The sequence below is a fragment of the Protomyctophum parallelum genome, assembly GCF_964188405.1.
Source record: "Protomyctophum parallelum genome assembly, chromosome: 20".
Taxonomy (NCBI): domain Eukaryota; kingdom Metazoa; phylum Chordata; class Actinopteri; order Myctophiformes; family Myctophidae; genus Protomyctophum; species Protomyctophum parallelum.
The window spans coordinates 27,411,361-27,432,422 of NC_139718.1; the positions used below are offsets into that span (position 1 = coordinate 27,411,361).

The 21,062-nt window shown below is 41.9% G+C and overlaps 1 protein-coding gene across 1 annotated transcript; it reads right to left on the bottom strand.

Moving 5' to 3' along the window:
- Positions 1 to 50: 50 nt before the first annotated feature.
- On the bottom strand, positions 51 to 20,400 carry shprh (SNF2 histone linker PHD RING helicase). Its single transcript, XM_083792868.1, has 30 exons — positions 20,262 to 20,400; positions 18,904 to 19,500; positions 18,560 to 18,689; positions 18,102 to 18,320; positions 17,716 to 17,794; positions 17,380 to 17,530; positions 16,743 to 16,842; positions 16,351 to 16,610; positions 15,555 to 16,253; positions 14,443 to 14,694; positions 14,082 to 14,160; positions 13,371 to 13,534; positions 12,431 to 12,687; positions 11,740 to 11,861; positions 11,354 to 11,442; positions 10,472 to 10,564; positions 10,095 to 10,202; positions 9,634 to 9,776; positions 8,741 to 8,914; positions 8,473 to 8,535; positions 8,038 to 8,263; positions 7,437 to 7,574; positions 6,649 to 6,750; positions 4,612 to 4,683; positions 3,799 to 3,987; positions 1,984 to 2,076; positions 1,795 to 1,881; positions 1,394 to 1,572; positions 678 to 758; positions 51 to 539 (listed from the first exon to the last, which is right to left on the bottom strand). The coding sequence occupies exons 2-30, from the start codon at positions 19,489 to 19,491 to the stop codon at positions 443 to 445; spliced, it is 5,034 nt and encodes a 1,677-aa protein (XP_083648994.1). The 5' UTR covers positions 19,492 to 19,500; positions 20,262 to 20,400; the 3' UTR covers positions 51 to 442.
- Between the last annotated feature and the right edge of the window lie 662 nt (positions 20,401 to 21,062).

Genomic DNA, 21,062 nt, shown 5'->3' on the forward strand with positions numbered 1-21,062 from the left:
GAAATGTCAAACAAAAGAAGCAAGTCGAAACAGATGTGTAAATGCTGCCATAGGCAGACTTTAATTCTGTGATCCTCCATCATATTATGTTGTATTTTTCTGACATGAATTAGATTAAGACAAACAGTAATTCAGTTCAATTAAGTAAAAGCAACCATAAAAACACGTATTCAGAGTTGAAGTTCTTGAGCTAGACACTAACAAGTTTTCAGCAAATATATCCATGGGCTACTGCAAAGTGGTTTTTATTATTCTAAAAGACATTTGATAAATAACTAAATGCAATACGTCACTGGTTTGCTCAAAATCCTTCTTTTGGAAGTTAATTGTTTACATTTGGAATGCATGTACTGTATATAAAAAGTGGAATGTGCAAAAGATACAGAACATGTATTATCGTCACTATCTGTCTGTCTGCTAATGTGGAGTACAGTGGATAGATTCACTCCAGAGGCTCACTGTCTTCAGTGAACAGGTCTGCGAGGTCAGCCACTGTCAGGACAGCAGCCTCCGAGTGTTTCATAGCAGTGGTGCTGTGGCTGGCGGGGAAGAACATTTACAAATGCTCAAATTAAATGCCATGCAATATCTTCTTTAGCTTCATTCACCTCTGTTATTATATTTAAACTCACTTTATACTATATTAGATACAATATTAGTTTTGATGTGGATCTTACCTCTTCTCTGCCGTCTTTAGCATTGCCTGCATTCTCTCTTCAATAGTGGATTTGATGAGGAATCTGTGAACAAAGGTTGGTCTAGGGCAGTGGAGAAAAGGGGAATTAGAGCACTGGGCTAGTTATGTTTCAAAAGGCTAAAATGCACACCACTATAAATGGTTTAAATGTTCCTCTTGCATTGATAAAGTGATTTAAGGAAACCTGCCAAGAGAAAGTGCCTTGCCACCTAAACAAGGACTGGATAGTAGGGAATAGGGATTGATTCTGTGTAGTTATGATTCATTCGCCCTTGGGGCTGGTAATGATCAAAGCTCTATGCCACCAGCAGGGTTCTTGCACCATTTTGAAATGTAAGACTTTTTAAGACCATTTTAAGACCTTAACAAATGTCGCAACAATTTCTTCCTAAATTTAAATAGGTTAATGGGAGACTGGTGACCAGGACACCCTTGCCATAAGGCCCGTTGAAGGCTTATGTTATTATGGATTGCTCTACATGGGAGAATTAGTTGGCTAGCTAGGTGCCTAAAAGTAAAGAAAAGTAATGCATTCTCCACTCAAGACGGTATTCCGTGACAAAATTAGCAGATCTACAAGCGACATGTTGCGATGCTGTGAGCCTGTAGATTACTATGAATCAGTCCTAAAATTGGTTTCAGACTCTGAGGCATTTCCACGCTGTCCATTAAAATAATGTAGTTCCTGGTTCTTACTTGGTCTGGCCAATGCGATGCACCCGGCCTATGGCCTGGAGCTCGTGGGCTGGGTTGAGAATTGGCTCCACCAGTAACACGTGAGTGGCCTCGATGATGTTGAGTCCATTGGAACCCGTATGGAGTGGAAGGAGCAGAATGTTGATCTTCTCCTCGTATTTGAATGAGCTCAGATTCTCCTGTGGACATTGAGATAATGGTGCATCAGTTCAAATAGAGGAGAGGACAGGAGAGCTGGAGAGAGGAATATCTCACAGCAGCAATAACGTGGTCGGGTATGTGATATGAATAAATATATTATTATATATCAGAAAACTGCATTTATTATGAGCTTGAGTTCTGTTTTCCATCTCACTCTCCTCTAAAGTGTTAAAAGTTGGAATCTGAGAGCTAATACAAACCTGGAATTTATTAATCCCGTTAATTTGAGAGAATTCCATGTTGTTGTCAAACAAAGCCTTAGCGATAATGTCTAATACACTCTGCCACTGTGGAAACAAAACAACACAGACAACAAAGAATTTAAATGATCTGGACCGGTTATCATCAAGATCTCTTCCATACCAGATTGAAGAAGGGTTTTGTGTTACCGTGGAGAAGACGAGGCACTTGGCCCCAGGGTCAGTTACTTGAATCTTCTTCAGAGTTCTCACAACCGCTTCTACTTTGGTAGAGTGGCTTCCCTGTATACAAGAGTAGATACAAGCAAGGGAGTTTATATCCTAAAGCCCAAGTTATAACTTGTTATGCGCCAGTGTTGCGTGCCACAAATAGCCGATCTACAAGCTCAAAATGCTCACAATGTTCTGTGAAGCGACAGCACACAACACTGTCTTATATAAGTTATGTTGCACGGCTGTTCCTTTTTCCTTCCATTTTCAAGCCAACAACAACAACACAATGCATCGCGATTTGAGTAATCGTGACATTAGAAATTTTCAGCGGGGTGTTGTAGTGAGTAGTGTTGCGTGTGGCCATGACATCACTCACACACACACACACACACACTCAGGGTGTTGCCACACTATCTAAAGAGCCGCGCACGTTCTCGGCTGCACGCAGCTTCTTTTTCCGGGTTTTTAGACAGCTGGTGGATGGAAAAGAAGCTCCACTTCCGCGGACGACTTGCGGGACGGCCAGATTCCCGGAAATGCTCTCCTCCGCGTCAGTCGTCCGCGGAGGTGGAGCTTAATTTCCATCCACCAGCTGTCTAAAAACCTGCACAAAAACCTGCGCACAGCTTCAACTGTCCGCAGCTTCTTTTCGTTTTGCGCTTAGGTGTGGAAACAGTGACAGTAATTCAATCATTGTCTACGCCTCTGTCTCTCCTCTCCACTCATACCGACACACCCAGGCTGGCACACCTGCAGCAGATTCCCCTAATTGTCCTCTGCTGCAGCCCTCTGCTATAAAAGCCAGCCAGCCAGCTCAAGGCAGACACAGACCCAATACTTTTTCAGTTAAACTTAATTTAGTTCAGTTTGGCCTGGAGATGGCCGGCAGTCATAGTTTTCGTTATTAGTAGTTAGTTGGTTTTAAGTTAGGGGAGGGGGGAAACAGCTTTGACGTCCCTACAGGGGGTGGCCTGGGCCCCCCCTCATTCTCCTGTTTTGGCCGGCGTCTCCTTTGTTCTCCTTCTGTTCTACTGAGTTGGTAAAGTACCTCACAGTAAAATGTATTTTGTTTGATATTTTGTTTGTTGAATACTTCTGTGGGGAAGTGGTTAATAAAAACGTTAACTTGTCCACTCTGTGATGTCCGTCCTTATGTTGAGGTCTCCAATTTGAGCCACTTATTTTGCATACTTTGTTTGGAGACTGCAACAAGTAGTTAAATTTATGTTTTGAAAAGCAATCTTGTTGTCAGAGCTAGCATCACATAAGTTCTTTTTTCAGGAAAATACACTACTTTTTAAGCATGATTCATCACAGTTTGAGAAAAGATAGAAAAGTGCATTTCCACTATTAGGAAGACAAGATCAGATTTGATAAAGTTTTAATGTCATGGACTTAAAGGGCAACTTGCTTATTTACTCAAAAGGCACTGGAAAACCCCGCTAGTGATTGTGAAATGCATTAGTTTACATATTAAATTGTCAAAGTTGCTCATTAATACAAACACAACTTGTTAATTCAATTGTAATACTTTATGAAGCGATAAAGGTTGATGTAGTCTCTCAAGACAGACCGTTGCCTCAACAGGGGTCGTTGTTTTCCCGGAATATTTGACGATGGGATTCTCAGATTGTAAATGATGTAACAAGTATTTATGTTATTATTAAACATTATATTTTTCTATACAATTTATTATCTATAGATCTGTGCACCCATTACTTACATTGTAAGCAATAGCTGACAATCTAATAAAAAAAAGAGCATAATAAAAAAGTGCCATTCTTGACTGACCTTGACTGGAATGTCTTGGTCCTTACTGGAAGACTGAGCGGTAAACACATAAGAGATCTCAGCGTGTGACGTGGTCTGCCGACAGATGGCACACTTGATGGCACGACGCCTTGATCCCACGCTGTATTGCTCCACAATGATGGCGATGCACTCATTACAGAAGCAGTGGCCGCACGTCAACACTGCCCACTGGGGAAAGAGGGGCAGAATGATGACTCAAAACCACCACTACACAGTAAAATCCTCAGTGGGAAGGGCCTTTCAAACGTGAAACGATATAACAAGCCTACTGTATAGTTCATTTGCAATGAGACCTGCGGTTTTGTGCGGAGCAGTCGCGGCGCGACAACGCAAGTGTATTTACGTGAGTGCGGTCCCGTGAATTTGTTGCGCGCGTGCTCGTTACGTGCACATTCACCAGACCTGGATACTGTTTAGCTTTTTTTTTTTAAAGCTTGCGTTGTTGTGCCCCTCTTGAGCAGACCTGGAGGACCAGGCAACAACGTCTGCGTTCCTCGCTTCCCGTTTGAAAGGCCCTAGACCCCTTTAGTCTTTTAAACTACTACTACTATCATTCAAAAGCTGAATTTAATTTCAACAAACTAGCAAAAGGTGAACAGCTATTTTCACTTTGTTGTTGTTGAATTTGCAGAACAGCATATTTTCATTTCATTAATATTTTTAAGCAACTCTTCAGATATTTTACAAAAAATGATTCAAATGAGTTGATCTTAAAATTTGCATCAATTAAAATAATTACTTTTTTATATGTCACACAGTCAAGCTTTCATGTAAATATTGCTTACTACTCACCCCTTGTCCAACAGGGCGAGCACAGATGGGACACGGTTCTGGGTTCTGTCCTCCAGTGGCTTTGTCCTGGGACTAAAACAAGAGAATGTTACCTGTATTTTCAGTGTGAAGAATGTTGGTGTAGACAAGCTCTTAATTGCAATTAAAACTATTCAAAAAATGTTCAACAGTTTGGTGTTATGACCTTCATTAAGATGGTGTTACATGATGTTGTTGTGCTATTTTTAACAAAGTCATATCACACATTAAAAGGTATATTCAGTGATTTCACTTAATTCAAATATCACTTTTTTTGTTGTGATAATCCTCCCTACTATACAGTGTGCTTACCATATAAGGAGTTCCTCCCTGTCCCCAGTTAACCCCTGTGGTCAAAACCTCAGGTTTGGTGTGCGTGCAGTTGGCCTGTTGTGTGTGTCCCCCACTGTAGTGCATGCATGTGCACATCTTGTTACCGTGGCAGACTGGGGGTTTTTCCAAATCATTGAATGCTCATTTAAACATCAAGAACTCATACTGTGTACAGACAACAAATGGTGGATATGAACTACTAAGGAATTGGTCATAAGAGAAGGTAGTGCAGTGATCACAAAGCATTTGTCTTCCCCTACTGTATGTGAATAATATTAATCCATCATGATCATCATAATCAAATTGATGAATGAACGAATCAATCAATCAATGAAATCAAAATTTAGCAATTCTTGAAATGATCAGAGTTTTTAAAGTAATTTCTTAATGTTTGTAGAATCGTAGTGGCAGGCATAACATGTTTATTTAGATGAGGTTGAATAACAAAGTACAGTGTCACTTTCTGGGCTCTAAAACGCCTGGGTGACAGCAGACTGCTGGGCGAGCTCTGTCGCTTTGGCATGGTGGGGTCAGATCAACATATGGAATGAATTCTGTACTGGCCATATATGGACCGTGTCTTGAGTGTACAGGGTTTGATGAGGTCAGATCAACAATCCATATATGGAGATCTAAGGGTGGCAGCGGGAGCAGTGTCTTCAGTGTAGGGGCCCAGGTAGGGCCGTGGCTTAATTTACGGCCTGTTGAGAACTCTAGTTTTCGCCGGCTGCGACGGCACTAATAACTTTGGGACAGGTAGGGTCAAAAGGGAGACATCAAAGAGGAAGGATGGATGGGGAAGGATCAACATATGGAATGTCAGAACAGGTCAGCTCCATATATGGAGATCTAAGGGTTTGAGGTCAGATGTAGAGTTGCTGGCCAATATTGATGACCTAAGGGATCTCCATATATGGGCATTCCCATATATGGGCTTAATATTGATGACATCAGGGATCTCCATCCCTGATGATGTCACATGATGGGGTGACGGACCAATGAATAACGGGAAATGCACGTTTTCATAGCAAATGCGACCTACGGTCACAATTAAAAAACAATGCAATACAAAGAACGCAATTGACAATATTCACACAGAGCCCATTTAGCTCTCACGTCATATAAGTAGTACAACAAAAAAAATGGGTATTGCATAAACGGTAGGACATGCATTCCCAACTTACATTGTTCCAGACTTGTTCCAGACAGTGTTGTTTCCAAGAAGACCGAAGCCCATTCATGAATAACCTATTGATTGTAGTTGTATCTAACATAACGGGTACCGCACTGGGTACTCTAACGGGTATGAGTACTCTGAGTCTGTATATTTAGACATTTATATTTTGTATCATTGACTGCCACACTATTGTTTTGTCCAGTTGTTTTAGTGTAAATGGAAACGAGCATTTGCCTTTTTGTGTCTCTTAAAGATTTGTCAATATAATATTCATGGTACAACGGGTATTGAATAACTGTGTGGGGCACGTATTGCGAACTTACATCGTTCCCAACTTGCGTGGTCTCCGGTGCTCTTGCCTAGTCTACTTCTACTTTATATAAAAATTGCCTTGTTGGTCGACTAACCTGTGGACGACTGGGCATCACAAACGTAACATGCCCAACATAGTGTACATCGGGATCTAGATTTGAAGGCTGTGTAGCGGCCTGAAAATAAACTGACGTTACCTTCTCAAGATTTGTGAGATAAAGAAACTGTCCAAGCTTCTTCTGGAGTTGAGACTTTGCCACTGCCTGGTCGTTTAAGAGCTTCACTCTGTTCTGCTCAACCTGAAAGTAGAGCAATCAAAGAAAAGAGGACACATACAATGGAATAAGATGGTGTGTAAAAAAAAAGAAACAAAAACAATGTGACACTAATTTATTTAACTTTTTGAATTTTTTTATTTTGAATAAGGAAAAACAAAACAAATGTAAGCAAATAATTCATAACAGTACAAAAAAATGCATATTAAAAAAGGAGTGAGAATAAGCATAACTTATTGCTCTCAGTCTCACCCCTTGTCCATCAATAACAAATATCAATCAAGAATCTAGTCAATAATAAATACTTATATTATAGATATATTTGTGAAATACATTTCTTGCCTGTTCTAAATATGAGGTCAGTGTAACCCTGTAATTCCTTGATTAACACACTGAAGTCCAGACTAGTGGTTCTCACTCTCGTGGTTTAGCATTAGCACTTAATTAGGCAATGAGTCACAGTTTGTCACCCACCACTACCATTCATCAGGTGGGAGCTTTACTATTGCCACATTTTCAAAGCATTCAGAACTGTCCCATGACGTACGTTTGGACCATGAACCACTGGTTTGTGGTCTATGACATGGGAGACATTTTATCCAAAAGAAAGCTATTCAACATGAGAAACTAAATATGTCAACTTAAGACCTATAATAGAGCATGTGTTATCGATAGAATAGTCAACATAACATTTCAAATCTCTTGCTCACCTCATGAGGCTCTATGATGTGCAGAACCTTGGGTTTGGGCTCATCAGGTAGGCGGACACGTAGCCGCTCTGTAGCCATTCCCAGCTCATCTATAGCAGACACATGGTTCCGTAGCACCATCCAGTATTCATGTAGAACCTGAGGAGGGACATCGAGTAGAGTTCCTTCTAATCTGGAAACAGTCCGTTTCTAGAACCATACAAAGCTATTTGCAGTAAGTGCACTAATATCAGATTTTTCAATGTGATAGATAGACTAACAAAAAAAACATGATAAAGCGGCAATCCCTTATTGATTTCACTGATCAAATCAATTTTGTGTGTGTGCATGTGCGTGGGGGGGATTAGAAGGATTGGTTGTAATTCCCGATATCCGATATCTCTACTGTTCTATCATAAAATAACCAAATGGAAGCACTACTAGCTAACGAGCATTGGACACATGGTTCCTATATCCCCAGTTAAATTCTTGCTGGAAACATGCACTGCTCGTCATCCCTCCTCTCTGTTCCTGCTTTCCTCTCTCACTGTCCTGTCTAAACAAAGAAAATAAGGATGAACAATACAGACTAAGATTCGACTTTATTAAGTGCCTACCATACCTTGTACTCTTTCTTCCAGTTCTCAAACAGTTCCATGAAAGTGTTGCCTTCCTCCACCAAGTCGGGGTCCATGCGTTTAGCTTTGGCAAAAGACAAGATGGCCTTCAGGGTCCGCTCAGTCTCACTGGCCGCCCACAGGCCACGGCTGGTCGTTGGGAGTCGGTCATCCACCAGCCCCTCCTCGTCCTCAATCATCTCCTCAAAGATGGCCGTTTGACCTTTAACACTGTAAGAGAGACAAGATGTCACAGTAGCATGCATTATAACACTCACAAGACCATATACTGTATACTATATAAAGATAGAATTGAAGTAATAACAATAATGAGAAATAGTTGCTGAATGCTGAGTGTGCAAAGAGCCACAGTGAAATAAGGTGACTAAGAAATCTATGGTGAATGTTTGTGTGTTTCGGATGGTATTTCTCAAACTTACGTGTGAGAAAACAGCTTGGATTCGTAGTCTGTGAAAAGCTCATCTGCTTTGCAGAAAACGCAACTAAAAAGAGCGACAACAAACATTGTGAGTCAAGTTGAAACATTAACTATGACATTGGCTGGAAAAAATAATTATATCTAAATTACACCAGCAAAAAATATATAGTTGCAATTTGAGCAAAAGTACATGACTACATTTTCATGCAAAATAGAAATAACTAAACAAGGAGTGCAGCACATTGAGTTCCAAAAAAAGTCGGTCATACTTGTTGAGTGGCAGACGCACAGGCCTCAAGTGACAAATGGTGGCCTCCTCAATAACTTGTTTTGAAGAAGGTCCTTCAAGCCTCTTCACTGCATCCTGCACTGTCTTCTGGGACTTCATCAGATCCCCCATTTGAGTGGTGAGTAAAAACTGCAGACCACGCCCATCACGGAACCTAAAGTGTACAAAAAGAATCAGACAAGCCCAACCTAATGGCCATATTTGTTTGGACACCGTTCCGAACAATGACGTCACCACATGGGATAGTGTGGCGACGTCATCCTTAGTGTAACATACATACGTTACAGTCCCAGAGCAAAAAAATATAACCTTTTAAATGTCTTACAAAAATAAATTAATAAATCACACTTGTGTGAAGTGAGGAGCGCTTGGTAATGGTTTTTAAAGTCAAATCAATCCATCAGTTAAGTGCCATGGACGGAGATTTCCGTCTTTTAATGTTTTATATTGATTCAGGTTGGTCGTAATCCTAAGCTACATCTGCATAGATCTGGAATGCTGGCCCAATGGAGACGGGCGATGACCCCGAGATTCAAGATGGCCGCAGCTGTTCTCTGTTAGTGCTTTCTGGCAATCACACTAATTATGCATTTCATAAGCTTTTCATTGTAAAACAATCTCAAAGTTCTACATGAGTGCAATAACAGAATAAAACAAAGGCGCTACCAAGGGACACAGATAACACAGCAACACAAAAACAGCAATGCATTCACAATGTCTGTTAAAGAAATGCCCTGCATAGCGACCTGTAGTACTGTACGTTGATATAAGACAATAGAGACCAGAATTTTAAGAGTCATAATGCTGTTTTCTGCTATTTTTGGCTAATGTTCCCCCCAGAATATGGATGCTGGTGTTCAAATGGTTAATTACTTGTCAGCCATGGAGAGCTTGTGGGCTTGCTGTTTGTAGCTTGATGTCAGTTCGTTATGGATGCGGGAAACCAGATCGTCATCTATGGAGGACCGGATGGCTTTCTCTATAACGTCCAACCACCAGGGAGAGCGCACATTTACCTGTGAAATGGGCTAATGTTATGGGCTAATTCTATTTTAGACATTCAGCCAGAGTGACTTATAACTTGTACTAATAATACTGTTTACTATTATAAATAAACCACTGCTTATGTGACAGTAAGAAATATTGTATTTAAGTAATTAATTTGTAATATCTAGTAACAATTACATTCATTGCTTTAGAAGGAAACACATCAATAACACGTTGATTATTGTATTCAACAGTATAAAATAAAATTATTGGCTAAAGAGCAAATAGCATGCCACTGCAGGCACTAAACTGTACGAATAATAGTAATAATAAAGCCATTCTATTACTTTGCGTTTGAGCTCTCTAATGTTCTGCAGCACAGGTTGGAGACCCTGGTATGCAACAGCCACCTCAGAGTTGTATTTGGTCATGTAGTGCTGCCGTAGCTGCTCTGCCTGCAAAATACAGCGTTGGACCATTAAATCACAGCGGGCAACCGGGCATTCATATAGTAATGAATGATGTATACATGAATATATATTCAATTGGCATAACGACTACATTGGAGAGAAAAATGGGTAAAACGGGGGTTCTGTTTCACTCAATGGCTCAAGCAGAAAAGCCTCATTTATAGGCTCTTCTGACCACATTGCGGCGGTGGATAGGACCCGTAAAATATTATGCAAATGAGCTAAAAAGTTAAATATAGGCTTAAAGACATCACCTCCTCACTTAGTCGATCGTCTCTCAGAGTAGGAGGTATCCCAGGGTGCTTTGCATTCAGCAGTTCCATCAAATTGTGGGTGGCATGTAGCCTCTGTTTTACAAAGACAGCAATGACTGAGCCTTCTATTCAGGTCAAACACAGTAAAATCCTCAGTGGTCATTCTGAAGAGTGTACAAATGGAACTGAATGGACCTGTAAGGTCCATATGGTTCCGTTTGTACATGTTCTGGAATTATATTAACACTCGACTTTACTATGCAGGTTAATTTACATAACTTACAAGTTCATGAGATATGTACTTATAGCAATGTTTAAATGGTTCTGAAAATATAATAATATAATAATAATAACTTAAATCAAAAACATACTTCAATCTGTGCAAAATAAATGTTGTCTTGCAAACCACCCAATATCCTTTAAAAAGTGCCATTCCACGCTATTGTCTTGTAAGAGCACGTGCATTTTTGTGACTAAAGTCCCTGCTGGTTTGAATCCACTGTGGTGCATTCGGCTTTGTCGGGTGTCTATGCGAACACAATTGGCCTGTGTTCGGGGAGGGTCATTGCATGTACAACTGTTGAGTCAAAACTCAGAAATGGACCACAAATATGGTCAGCATGACATCCCAGACCTCAGAAACTACATCTCCCAGAATGCAGCAGCAAGATGGCTGCTCATTACCTGATTAGGAGCACCTTAAAAGGAATGGAGCTTCAGTCATTCAAACAAACACCAGATGCAAACAGAAAAGACTACTCTTGGGTTCTACCTCCAAAGACGCCAATGGTCGGTGATTGTTTTATTCACACTTATGTATGCAGCACTGTTTGATGTGTGAGATTTTAAAAAAGAAGAGAAGAAAACGCATAATGGAGATACCTGCAAGGAATCCGTTTTCAGCCTGCCTTTGTGTTCCTCTGATGAGCGGAGCACATCTCTGTACATCTCCACCGCCTCTCCAAACTCATCTACAGTTGTCAAAGGCCAATAACCATAATTAGCAACATTCAATGACATTACACAAGAGTAATAAAACTAATATTGACTAATGAGATGTCCCCTATACAAACAGCCCAGTACCACTCAGTGACAAAACATGTAAACAGAGTGAGTGATGCGATACAAAACAAAAAAAGACACTAAAAGCAGGTGGGGTGGGGTGGGGTGGGTGTTGATGAGATCATGCATTCTGTGTTTCCCATTTCCCATGGAAAACACCAAGTGTGTTGAGACACTACTTAGAGAAAGCAAGGGGGGTTTCGTACTTCTGATAATGTGGATTCCGGCCAGGCCATTGAGAGCACACACCAATTGTCTGTGGGCTTCTTCACACTCTACTCGACATTTCTTCTGCAAGGACTTCAGGAGTTCTTCCATCGTCATGGTGCTAAAGGGGGGGGGGGGGGCACAGACAAAACCCTCTTAGCAACCCATCCAGCTCAAATTACATGGGAAAGAGAGTGAGAGAGAGTTGTGTGTGTGGTGGGGGTGGTGGGTCATCTGTAAATAAAATGACCCATCCCCCTTTGCCATAGGAGGGGGTTATTTGCCACAAGCTTTTTGGTCTATTATTGTTGATAATCCTGTGATACTCTATTCAGACTAGGTATCATTCTTAATTATCTGAGACAGCTATGATCCAACAAACATTTTCCACTTTTGTGAGTGGCTTAGCTGCATTTGAATTGGCTTTAGTTTAATTTATACAAGTGTTCAGAATTATTTACATGAAGTGAGCTGGATTGACAAGTTGACGAGTTCCATAATTTAGAACAAATATTTAATTAGTAGTGAACCACAAGCCCACAACGTGGCGCAAAGTGACACATTGTGAGCTTGTAGATCTGATATTTTAACTACTAGTTTGGGTCCCGAGCAAATATCTAATTTCTGTTTTGGCTCACGGGCTGAAAAGTTTTGAGAACCACGTGACCACACCATACATACAGTATCTACCTTTTCTGCAGAGGTAGGAACTCCCCCCTGACGGCCTGGGGGTGGCAGCAAGCTTGGCGGAGTCTCAGGAGCGGGTACAAGATGGTGCTGACGGTGCGTCGGTCCAGGCTGCCCAGCTTCAAGCTCCAGTCAGTGATCTTCCTGAGCTTGACCAGTGCATCCTGAGAGCAGACCTCATGCTGGCGGTGGTAGAAGTGGCCCTCCACAGGGGAGAAGTGCAGCCAGTGCACCTCCTCTGTCTGAGGGGGGATCTGGATCTGGGAAACAACAACAACAGTGAGTAAGGTGGGTGCATGTGTTTGGTCCGACGTACTAACAGTCCTACAGTCATGAGTCCGACACCCTACTCAAAACCCAACCATAAACCTAACCTCACAGGAAGCCACTGGTTAGTTTTAACCTGCCACAGGTTAGTTGTAACCTTCCACGTGTGTTGGGCACAACGGGTTAGTTTTAACCTGCCAGGGGTTAGTTTTAATCTGCTGCACATGTCAGGAGCTTGGAGCTAAGGGGGAGTTTATCCCGGCCGCGGGTTAACCGGCCACGGATGTCAGGAGTTGTCGGACTAATGCCTGTCGGATTGTAGGATGCACTCCGAATAAGGTTGGCTTAGTAAGGTTTGGTTTAGTTTAGTTTAGTACATTTGCTCAAAGACGTAATGCAATAACTGAGGATTGATAAAATGCTAAGAGAAAAGATTTACAAAAATTACAAACTCTTAAACAATCTCCCACACCTCAAGAAAAAAACCGCAAATGCACAACTATGAACATATTCACACAGTGGCACATACTGTACATGTATGTATGTGGAATATACTTACAAAAAATCCCACAACATTAGGAAGTTTCAGAAGATGACACGATTTATTTTCTTTTAGCTAACCCTAACCATGTATATATGGTACATAAAATTGCGTAATGCATTCGTTACATCCTACCTGATCAATGACGTCTTTTTTCGCCGATCGCCAAAGCAACTGACCCATCAGGTTGTACAGGGGCTCTGTGTCTCCACGGCGATAAGGACGGTACAGCAGCTGCACCCACCAGTGTTTCACCCAGTATGGATCAACCCCCAGGAACAACACCAGGCCATAAAGGTCTACATAAAGCAGAACAAAAATCACTTTAGGGAGAACTATAATCGTCCTCCACCATCTTCATAAAAGGCTTCATAAGATAACTTGTTTTTTGTCCAAAACTGAACATTATGGGATTATATTTGCAATTTTGCATTGATATCAGCAGGGGTAATATTCTCTTATGACTCAGGGCGGCAGTGGCTCAGGAGGTAGAGCGGCCACTTGGGAATTCTAGGGTTCCCAGTTTGATCCCCGACTCCCCCTGGGTTAGTGTCCGTTTGCAAGACACTGAACCCCTAAACGGCTACCGATGAGCAGCTCGGTGCCTTACATGGTTTCTTTCCTCTGCCGTCGGTGTGTGAATGCAATGCACATTGTAAAGCAATTTGCATAAAGGTGTTATATAAATGCACCATTTATGCATTATGCATTTATGCATCAGTAAGAAAGATTTCCTGTCAGTTTGTGGAAATGGAAATCTTATTGTTTAAAGTAAAACAACAATTGTAACATGTACAAAGCATAATTCGAGCCTCATTAGAGATTACATTTAGATATACTGCTCACCTTCCAATCCTCTCTGGACTGGAGTACCACTGACACACCATCGATTAACAGATGCCAGGCGCAGAGCCATTTCTGCTGCCTGATTAGGAGACAAGAAAAAGAGCATAAACTTACGGAAAATACAAAAATGACTGAATTGCATAAATCAGCTGGATGTGTCAGGGTGACTGGATGGTTAATACAGGACAAGACAATTAAGACATTTACAGGACCAGCAGGCAACACATTAATACTGGCTAATTTATACTTTGTTGTATGACCAAAATAACATTTATTTTTTTAAGCTGAGGCGATCTACATGGTGTTACAACAAAGTATAAATTAGGCTTAATTAGGATCAACAGCTGTCTGTCCATCTCACCTTTGCAGTGGTGCATTCCACCATCTGAGCTTCATCCAGACAGATGCGCCACCACTCCACAGCCACCAGTGGGCTCGGCACCGCCATGTAGCGCTTCTGGTTGCGGAAGCGGCGTCCATCCTCACTGTTGCAGTGTGGGATGTCGACATAGTTGAGCTCTGAGCGAAGCACATCATAGGTGGTGATGACCACATCCTGCTCAGCCAGCACGTGAGGCTGGATGAAACCATGCTTCTTCACACCTTGGTAAACCTGAGTTAGATAAACGGATTTATGATAACTTTCAATAAATCAAATAAGGCAATTTGCAAAGAGTCAAAGGACACAAATAAAATAAAATAAAGTTGAGGCAAACGTGTACAGTAAAGGTGATTGCACACTGGAACCACCTTTACTGTCGGAAAACCGACGGAAAAACGCTGCTAACAATCCGAAAACGTGTCCAGTGTGCAGGGACCTTAAGTGTGTGTTGTGTTGCATGTGAGCTCCAGGGAGCTAGCCTGGGTTCCAGCCTGCTTAGCTGCGTTCCATTCATTTGTTTTGTCACTAGCTACTCAGTCTAGAAAGGGTCCGATGTCCAAGGTGGCGGGACATGTAAACGGGTGAAATCGACCCGTGGCTTCTATTTAGTCGACCCGTGGCTTCTATTTAGTCGACCCGTGGCTTCTATTGGGGAAAAAAACACCAGTTTGACGTTGCATTAATAATACGCACTGCACAGCTACTGCACTTCTGTTGCCCTGCAACGTACGCATTGTCAGGTCTTTTGTACTACTGAATCTGACATAGTGGACTACTGAATCAAATTTGTGGTTACTTTTTACCATCTCGAGTGAGAAAATCATGGACTGCACTGGCTGATGACGTATCAGCAACAACATGGCTATAAGAGGTGAAGTTCGGAAAAAATAATCTGCTGCCTGCTGGCCAGACTGAGTCTGACAAGTGACAAAACAAATTCACGGAACGCAGCGAAGCTACCAGGGAGAAGTACCCGGGAGTCTGTATGAATAATGAACAAACAACTGACTAGTGAGTGAGGATCTATAGGTCTTTATAATCACCAACGAACACAATACTAAACTAAATTATCTACACACCAAGCTACTTACTAGCACTCGAAGTGAGGAGGAGCTGATGTGTCTGTTGATCTCCTCCACCCACTGGTGGCAGATGGAGCTGGGAGAAATGATGAGAGTGGCTCCCGTTGAAACAGGCTTCATGGCAACCAGGCAATGGGGGCAGTAAAAAGGAGTGGTTTCCAAGCTCTCCTCTTTGTAGTTGACACAGTCGGCATGCTGCCACAACTGACAGTTCATACACTGGACGCGGGCCTTGCAGTCAATAATGCCCAGCTCACCACAGATGCACTCAAAGCGGTAGTCTGGGGTGTTGAAGGGGACCATGGATGACCTGGTGGGAGGTGGTGTCTCCTCTCCCGCGTCGAAGAGTAGAACGTCTCCTTTCTCCTTGGATAGGTCATCCATTGTATTTGAATTAGAGGTTTCTGATTTGGTTGTATCCTGCGATGCCTTTAAAGTCTGTTTGACGTCTTCACCTGCGGGGTCTGATGTATAAACAGGGGAAGCATCCTGAGATGTGTCCAGACACAAACAGCCATCTGTTTGATCTGCTCTCTCTTCAAATGTCTTGTCCTGGTCACACATCTTGCCGATTTCCTCATCTACAGGGCGTTCAGAGACAGGGGAGCTCTGCAGGTTTTCTGCAGGTGTGTGTGACACCACATCCATATTCTCCTTTACTTTTCTCTGAGACATCCTCCTAGGTGTGGTCGCTCTGTTTTTGGAGTTCTGACACCAAAACAAAACATGACAGAATACCCTTTAGCTGAAGCAAGAAAGTAACATTTACAGCAAAACACATATATCAAAAGGTTTCTGTTCTTACCGACTTGGCTGCCCCTGCCAACATCTTTTTAGTTTCTTTGTAGTTCTTTCCAAGCTTGAATGAGCCGGCTAAACCGCGACCTTTAACGCGATCCACTACACCTTCATCTATCAGCTTTGTCAGGGTCTTCCTGATGTGATTGCGGTTCTTTAGGAGGTCATAGTGGTAAGTGGTTCGGATGTAGGTAAAGATGGCGTTCACAGAGGCTCCTTTGCCTGTTCTCATCTCCTTTATTGCAGTGAGCAGCATAACACGGACAGCTACAATAAAGAGTTATGAAACAGTTATGTGGAATTTTAACAGACAACAAACAGGTAGTGCTTTAAAAGCTAGAACTAAGGCAACTAATAAAAGGAACGTCAACTATTTTGACCAAAAAATAAGTGACTTACTCGGGTAAGAAATCTTCACTTTAGGCTGAGCTTCTGACCTGCAGTGGATAAATTCATCTTTTTCTAATGGAGGGGGTATAAAATAATTCACAGATTTTCCCTGTGAAACAATGAGAAATAAATATATCAGTTCATCAATAACGTTTTTTTTTCTCACAATTGAACTGATTCAGTGGTCTTTTCCCGCTTAGGCCTTTTCAGACTCGGAGCGACTGACGCGCCTAGTCATTCATTTTCAGTGATAGGCGTGCGTTTATTTTGGAAGCACAGAGAAGTCAGAGGGGCGATTACACAATCACATTTTCACAGGCGCTGTCCCGTGAAATTGTCACGTGTGTGCTTGTTTCGTGCACACGCCCGCGGGCGACAAGACCTGGATTGTGGTAAGCTTTGTTTTTGACCCTCATGAGCAGACCTGGAGCAGACCTGTCGCTGATCCAGGCAACAACGCCTGCATCACTCGCTCCCCCTCTGAAAGGACCTTAAGGGTCAAAGGAAGAAGGGGGAGGGCAAGCGGAAGAGACAGAGAGAGATCAATAACAGCAAACAAATCATCTACCTGGCACCTTGCCTGAAATTGTACTTATTTGTCAAGCCAGATTTCAAGCCCACTTCTCGACATTTCTTAGGTTCTCACCTCAGGTAAGGTAAGGGTATCCTGCTCCAGGCCCTGGCGAGTATTAAATAGGATGAGTGCTAGCACTTCCACGGTCTTTCCGAGTCCCATCTCATCAGCCAGGATCCCCCCCGGCCACTCCACACCGGCTAGGGGATACTCCCGTATCAGGCTGAAAGACACATGCACAGTAAACAAATATACAGTACAGTACTTCTACTATATGACATTGTACAAATGGTGATGTATTATTATTAATTAATTCATTTTATTTTTTATGGAATCTGGAAGGGAGAAAAAAATAAATATACAGTGGATACAAACAACATAAATAAAATGAAATACAATAGGTCTTACCAGCCAATAAATGGGTTGTAGAACAGCTTCTTTCCACATAAGGTGATCAACTCACGCCATAAGAAATGCAATGATTTCTCTGTAAATAAAATGTTTGTTATTCATCTACAGTAATTGGGAAGTGGGGTTTGTCTCCTCAAACGACATGACAACCTTCTTTGAATTAATTTGCTTTAATCAAATAAAGAGGCAACAACAATAAGGCACACACAGAATGGCAAAATGAATGGCTCATGCTCTCAACTCTGCTAGCATAAACCCCCTGCTAGCAACCACAACAACCCCAAACTAGCCAACAGTCCCAACCATCACACAGTTCGCTACATTATATAGCGCTTAAGATTTTTCATATAGTTTGTGAGATCAGGAGAGAGTGAGAAACACACCTTTCGGGGAAGTGTTCTTGTATTTTTCTCTCCTCAACATCCAGTTCACAGCCTGTCTCTGATAGGGCCTGAGAACTGGTATCAGAGCCTCATGCTGTACGTCATACGTCACCTCCTGAATGTCTCGCTGGCACAGGTGTCTTACGTAATCGTAGAGCTCCTCAACATTCTGCCTCTCAAGATCTGTGTCACACTCTTCTTCCTCACTCTCTACTACCTCTACAGGGAAATAATACAGCAGAAAATGATGCAGGTTTTATGTTTATCCAACTGAAGTTTACTTAAGTATCAACCTGCTACATAAACATACAGGTATAAACACTGAGGAGCTCAATGATAACAATGGCATTAAGGGGATCTCAAAGGTCGTTGCTAATGGAGGGGAAATAAATGCTGTCATGACAGGTTGTTAACATAGTACTGTATTTAAAAGGGGGTGAATTGGTCAAGACACTTACCAGGAATAATGAAGTCATAGAAATATTCCATTAATTTCTGCATGACTTGGTTTGCCTTCTTTAGCCGGGCGTTTCCTTCACTTAGGAACTCTGGTTTTCCGAGTCCAGGTTCCAGCAGGTATATCCCCACCTGCAACATGAAGTAGCAAATCAGAATTTAAAGAAGGAAACTATGTGACCGGGTTCACTACAGCATCCCATTGTTAGTAAAACTCACAATCAGAGTCAGTACAAAGACTAAAGACATACAAACTATTAGAAAGTTAATCCAGCATCCATTGTCAAGCAAATACCTTGCAAGTCAAAAACAGCATTGCACATGTTATACAGTATATCATACATGCCTTGACAGAGTCTTCTTTTCCCTGGTGGCACAACTGTACAACCCTCCTCTTCTGTAACCAGTCTAGGTCCTCTAACAGGATTCTACTGAGGCTACACTCTGCTGTGCACACCTCATCAACAGATTTTGCTTCCATTCCCAAGCTCTGATCATCTTGGCTGGTGAACGTGAGGCATAGCTGTTCTCCCATCCGGTGTAGGGTGAAAGCCCTCTGTTCACAGTCAGAGGGGACCCAGGCAGGCCCGATGCTGAACTCCCCTATCAGTGCCTTCCAGAGGTGATCCAAGTTAGAAACAGGCACCACGGAAAGTGCCAGAAATGCTGAGATGGAGGGTGCATCCAATGATGTGCTAGGGAGCTCCTCGCCTAGTTCTGAAAAAATTGCAGGGATGGAACAGCTCGCCTCCGTGTCCTCCTCGCCAGTTGAGTGGATGAGAGTAGGATCAGCAGGGAGAAGGGAGCAGGTGGGAATCTGCTCATCTCCCTCAATGACTTCCCTCTTCCTGTCCTCCAGCATGTTCCAATTCATCTTCTTTTTGGCCTCTTCATCCACCCTTACAGGCGGAGCCCTCTTTCTCCGGCTACTCATGATGAAATGCTACAAGAAAAGAAAACTATAAGTATAAATGTGTCTGTAAGAGCCATTTGAGCCACCATATTGTTTAAGTATTTCATTGTCATTTGTCAATCAATTTCAGGTTGCCATGGTTACAGTGTAACCTCTGTGCCCAGAGTCACATTGTTTCTATACATTTTTGTTTTTTTTGCAATGTTTCAATTTTCATGTACTTGTAAAGGGAATTCAGGCATTCCTATGTAACTGAAGGACTTAATGAAGCGGATACCTGTGTGATTTCTATTTGCTCTGCTGTTGTAAGCAGTAGTAAAGTGGTGGCGGGCCAATAACTTTTATTATTTTTTATAAAGCGTTTGCTGTCATTATGTATACAAATGTACTTGTATTATTTTCCACCAATCCGCTGGTCTATGAAAATTTCCTATTTATCTGCTGGACTATATGCTACACGAATGTGTGTGGATATTGTATTGTGAGCGGATGATGGTAGATTGAAAATTAAACTTTGATACAACTATCAAGTTTAGTAATACAACAATAACAGACAATAATAACAGTTAACAGTAAGAAATAAACGAGTCAGTCAATCAGACCGCCATATGCTTGTTTGTAGAAAAAACTAGTATTTTCTAACTATCTCTGCGCATTTGATAGTATAACACGATACGTGCACTATATTACGTTACTAACTTACTACAATACAAATGTTATAAGACTGTACTACTTTGATATTTAATGCCTGCCCTCATTTACTAACGAGAATAAAAAAATAAAACGTTTACTTTTAGTCGCTCTCTCACAGACACATCGGCTCCGATCAATATATCGAACAATCCTCTAAGGATTGCAGGAATTCATTCTTAATTGCAGCATTAAAGCGTTTAATGTCATTATGTATACAAATGTGCTATGTTGCTGTGTTGCTGTCCACCATTTTTAAACACAGCCAGGAAGTGAGGTAAGTGCAGAGTTTTGGAATTTGGAGACATGCAGCACCGGTGGGATGCACTAGATGGCAGCAAAGTTATCTCAGTATATTTACAGTACGCCTCACCGTTGACTAGCACCTACCTCTGTAGACTCCCAGTATCAGCAGTAGTAGTATGTAATATGTATAACTAATGTTGAGGTTCGAAGTTTGAATGGTTCCCCATAGAGTTTTAATTCCCAGTATATAGGCTACCACCCCTCCCTGCATTTGGTTCCATGTAGTTTTTCTTTCTTCTCCCCCCCCCCCTTTTCCTTTTATTTTTCTTCACAACTGCCCGAAATTGCTACTAGGCTGCTAGCCAAAATGTATATTGTGCTCTTATAGTTTGCTTATTGGCGAATCATTGTTTGTGTTTATTATAGGATTAGAATTTAAAAGAACAGTCGCCGTTTATGAATTCAGTTTTCTTGGAGCACTGCAGTCGCTGTGACCTGTTTTCAAAACGCAGTGATGAAGAGGAGAAGGGGGCACCATATGATCAGCTGGGAGGGGGAAAGATCCCAGTGTTTTCAGGCAGCTATAGTCCAGTCTGTGTGGTTCAGACAAGACTGGGATACTCACAGCTATGCTATGTCCTGAATTGCCTGTTAAA